The sequence below is a fragment of the Echinops telfairi genome, unplaced genomic scaffold (genome assembly GCF_000313985.2).
Source record: "Echinops telfairi isolate 266 unplaced genomic scaffold, ASM31398v2 ScPeMD7_147;HRSCAF=455, whole genome shotgun sequence".
Lineage (NCBI taxonomy): Eukaryota > Metazoa > Chordata > Mammalia > Afrosoricida > Tenrecidae > Echinops > Echinops telfairi.
The window spans coordinates 3,121-7,390 of NW_022104045.1; the positions used below are offsets into that span (position 1 = coordinate 3,121).

General features: G+C 46.0%; 1 protein-coding gene across 1 annotated transcript in view; it reads left to right on the plus strand.

The window, feature by feature from the left end:
• Positions 1 to 4,270, plus strand: part of LOC101639946 (FHF complex subunit HOOK interacting protein 2A-like) — an 8,255-nt gene that overhangs the window by 1,083 nt on the left and 2,902 nt on the right. The window contains exons 2-4 of the mRNA XM_045291714.1: positions 673 to 777; positions 1,346 to 1,468; positions 3,754 to 4,047. Coding sequence (XP_045147649.1) covers positions 673 to 777; positions 1,346 to 1,468; positions 3,754 to 4,047 — 522 coding nt within the window. The remainder of the gene's footprint in view (positions 1 to 672; positions 778 to 1,345; positions 1,469 to 3,753; positions 4,048 to 4,270) is intronic.

The following is a 4,270-nucleotide window of genomic DNA, read 5'->3' on the forward strand; positions in this document are numbered from 1 at the left end:
ACGATGTACAAATGTGCTTTACACAATTGATGTGTGTATGGATTGGGATAACAGTTGTATGAGCCCCTAATAAAATGTTAAAAAAGAAAAAAAACAAAAAAAACACTTTGATATTGAATGTTCATTGGCCATAGTTATTATAATGTAAATAACATTGTAACTTTTTAAAAAAGAGTTGTAAATAGAATAAAAGCGTTGTCTGAATAAATGGCAGGGCAGCTGATCCCATAGGATTCCTTCATTTACATAGCTATGTTAGGAGACGTTATAGAATGGAAAGTTATTGATGGTGCTTTGGAAACACCTGTCTTTAGTGTAAGCCAAAAGGTCTGCCTTTCCTCTGATCAAGGAGTTAGTTAAGCATAGTATTTTCAGGTTCGCCCAGTGTTTAGAATATAAACAGAGCCAACCCTAGGCTCAGCACTGTATCATCACGAGGCTGCTGTTCATAACTACACATCATGTGCGATACGCTGTAGACTCCGTGTGTAATTTTAGTTCTAGAACACCTGTCATTAGTATTTGATGAAAGTGTTATTCTGCCAGTTGTAGTGATTAGTTGCATTTTCTTTTAAAAGTGGTATGCAGCCATGTACAGTCCGTTTTCCATGAGTGTGCTTATACTGTCCATCTGTTCTTTTCTTGTTGGTTTTCCCTGTTTGCTATCCGCAGTGTCCCCCAGGAATGAAGCAGCAGGTCTTGGTTTTCTACACTAAGCTTCTGGGAAGAATCCGGCAGCCACTGCTCCCACACATCAATGTCCATAGGCCAGTGCAGGTGTGTTGTAAATCATTGATAAGTTTCGTGGCCTGGTTTTGTGTAGAAGTAATCATATATATATCTATATATAGATAGCTATATAGATATAGATATATATTTCTAAAACTAACATGCAGATTAGTAAATATTTGAGTTTTCATTATTGATTTAAGGGCACTTCATGCCTTTATAGTTCTTTGTAAAATTTTTACATATTAAGGTTTTGAAAAATACATCTTCAAAAAAAAAAACAACCACCTCCATTGGTTGACAGAGGAGGGAAAATGAAGCCCACTTGGATGAAGGAGGAAGGGGTTCATCCACCAGAGAGAAAAGAGAAAGGAGGGGCATGGGGTAGGGGAGCTATGGGGGCAAAGGATGGAGAAGTAGTTTAAATTGTTTAATACAAAACTGATCATATAAAATGTAAACACCACCACCTCAGAGAGTTTATTGTACGTCTCATTAATTGTTTAGGATATTGTAATCTATTTGAAATTTTAAAATATCCTTAAGATACATGGATGGCTATTTGTATGCTTGTGAAAATAACCTACATTTTTTTGTTTTCTGGTTTTTTGGACAGAAATTAATTCGGCTTTGTGGTGAAGTTCTTGCAACGCCGACGGAAAATGAAGAAATTCAGTTCCTTTGTATTGTGTGTGCAAAGCTGAAGCAAGATCCCTACTTGGTTAACTTTTTTCTTGAGGTATGGCACGTTCCTTGTCAACCTTCCAAAGAGGCCTGTCTTAGAATTAGAATTGAATTCTGTGAAGACATTCTTTGTTGGGCGTCAGACCGATTGTTTTACATTTTACAGAATGATTGTACATTTAAGATCGCTGTTTTATTCCAACTTGAACTCTCCTGACACAAAAGAATTTCAGGGCATCAGTTGAGCCGAGCAGATGGCTGCTTTTTGATGGATGGGGCGCTTTCACCGTTGGGCCCCTGCAGGTCCCGGGGAGGATTAGAGAGAGCGCAGTTGGAAGGTCCACTTAGGGGTGGGGAGTCACGGAAGTTGGTGTTTTACTTTCAGCCAAGCTTGCTGTCAGGTGTATTGTGGGAAATCTAGCCCGGGCGAAGGAAGGCACCCCTCGGATTTGGACAGGTGGGAGGAATGACTGTGTACCCTCTCCAGCCTGCCCACCACAACCCTGGGGATGACTCTGCTGTTAGTACTGCCTTTTAACAGCCACCATCACCGAGTTTACTCCACTCGGTTGATAGTTTAGATTTTACTTCCAGTTTTGAAGTAGCAAATGACTTCATGTACTTCATTTTTCAGGTACAATCATTACAGGGGGAAAATTTAAAAATTAGGTTCTTGGTTTTGTTTTTGGCTTTTTAAAAAAGCACTTTTTATCTTCTTTTCTTTTAAATGGAAATATAAATTATTTACTGTACAGTTCACTCTTTCTGACCCACCACCAAACCAGCTACTACCAGTTGGTTTCCATCGCGACCCATGGGCGTAGGAGCAGAGCTGTGTTCCATCGGGCTCTGCATGTGTGTGATCCTTCGGAAGGAGAAGGCCAGGCCTCTCTTCCGAGGCACCCCTGGGTGGGTTCAAGCTGTCAACTTCCCCGTGAGTAGCCAGGTGCTGTACTGTGTAGGACGCCCAAGGACTCCCCTCTGGACGCAGCTCTGTGGATTTGGACAAGCATGTGCAGCCATATAACCACCACATTGCAGACGGACCATAGCGCCTTCGCCCTAAAGAATTCCCCACACCCCTTTACCTCCATCCCTGGGGCAACCCCTGGTGTGTTTTATATTCCAATGGTTTTGCCTTTTTTGGAAACCCTAGAGATGTAATCAAGCTTTGAGGCTGGCATTTTTTTCAGGGCTTCAAACTGGTACCCTACGCCCACTGCAAAATGGAAGCCGGCCAGGCCTCGCGGCCAGCATGCTTCCCCCCAGCCCCCTGCCCATGTCCACCTGCCATATCAAGCTCCTGACCTTTCAGGAGGAAGGACTGGCCGGACTTCCAGAGAGCAGCAGTATTGGCAGAGCTTTTCTCAGAGAGCAGCCTACGTTCAGAGTGGCATGGTAGGCAGCCATCTTTGAGTGGGGCCAGCTGTCTTGTTTGCTTCCTGGGTCAGAGTGCCCTGGCAACAGATTTGGTGACTGTGCAACGTGAACTGGCCCTTGTTTCTAAGGCAGTTACTAAAGCACCCTTAGCCAGTTCGAAGCTCTGATTTTGAACTTAACGTCACGTGTTGGCGATGCAGCCCTGCTTTTGTCCCGCTGTCTGACCCAGTCCCCAGCTAAGAGATTTCTGGATTCTTTCTAATTCGTGGCAATTACGAAGAAAGCCACAGTGAGCATCCGCATTCCGGTTTTCACCCGTGTCCAGGTGGTTTCATTTCCCTGTGGTGAATGCTGTGGGATGGGGCTGCGTATTCGACCTCTCGAGGGGCTGACTCCCGCCTCCCATCCCGCCAGTCGTGTGTGAGAGCTCCCGCCGTCCCACGTCCATGTCAGCACCGGGGACCACCAGGGCCCTGTCTTTTTAGCCGTCCCTACAAGTGCCATTCCTTTTCTACTTCACACTAAGGGGTATGTGCTTCAGGACCCTCTCTGGCCCGACAGGAGGTAGGTGAGCAGCTCAGGTGCCAGATCACCTGAATGGAAACACAGGTCTAGGCACGCACGCCTGGCTTTCCCCATGTGCAGCCAGGGTCTGCTTCAGCGTGGCTGCCTCGCCTGCGTAGGACTGCAGGTGCCTGAAGAGTCAGGCAGCAGGGCAGTGTCACAGTTCTTTCCATTTTTAAAATGTAGAAGAAGTACCTCAATTGGGCTAAGAAGAGACTCCTCTTCTCAATGGTCATTCTATCTCCGGGCCGTAATTTTCCCTTGTCACAGTCCTTTGTGATGCATTGCTTCAGTTGTTAGACACGCTGAATGCTGATGGTAGACAATTACGTCAGGACTGTGATTTCCGGTGAGTAGGCCATGGGTGTGAATCTCAGAGCATGTCCTCCCTTACAGAATAAGCTGAAGTCTTTGGCTTCCAAGGGAACACCAGACGTAACCTCAGAAGACTCGTTGAGAAGTCAGGAGGCCTTGTCGACAGACACAGGACAGCCCGGTCGGCCAGAGGAGCCATCCGGTGCGGCAGGAGTGGAGTCAACAGAGCCAGAGGACGGGCCTGCGCATCCCATGGACGAGCTGTCCACCAGCCTGGATCATCTCTGCGTTGCATCTCTGTCCGAGGCCTCCATGGTCCGTCTGAACCAGGACTACAACCTAGTGAATTCTCTACTGAACCTCACCCGAAGCCCGGTGAGTGGTCCTCCTTACCTTTGCCCACCCCCAACCACCTCTCCTAACGGGCCACAGGAGTCAGCATGTAAAATACAGAACAAAGCAAAAACACCTATTCTTCTTTTTTCCCATCACTTTATTGGGGGCTCGTATGACTGTTATCACAATCCATACATACATCCATTGTGTCAAGCACATTTGTACATTTGTTGCCATCATCATTCTCAAAACATTTGCTCTC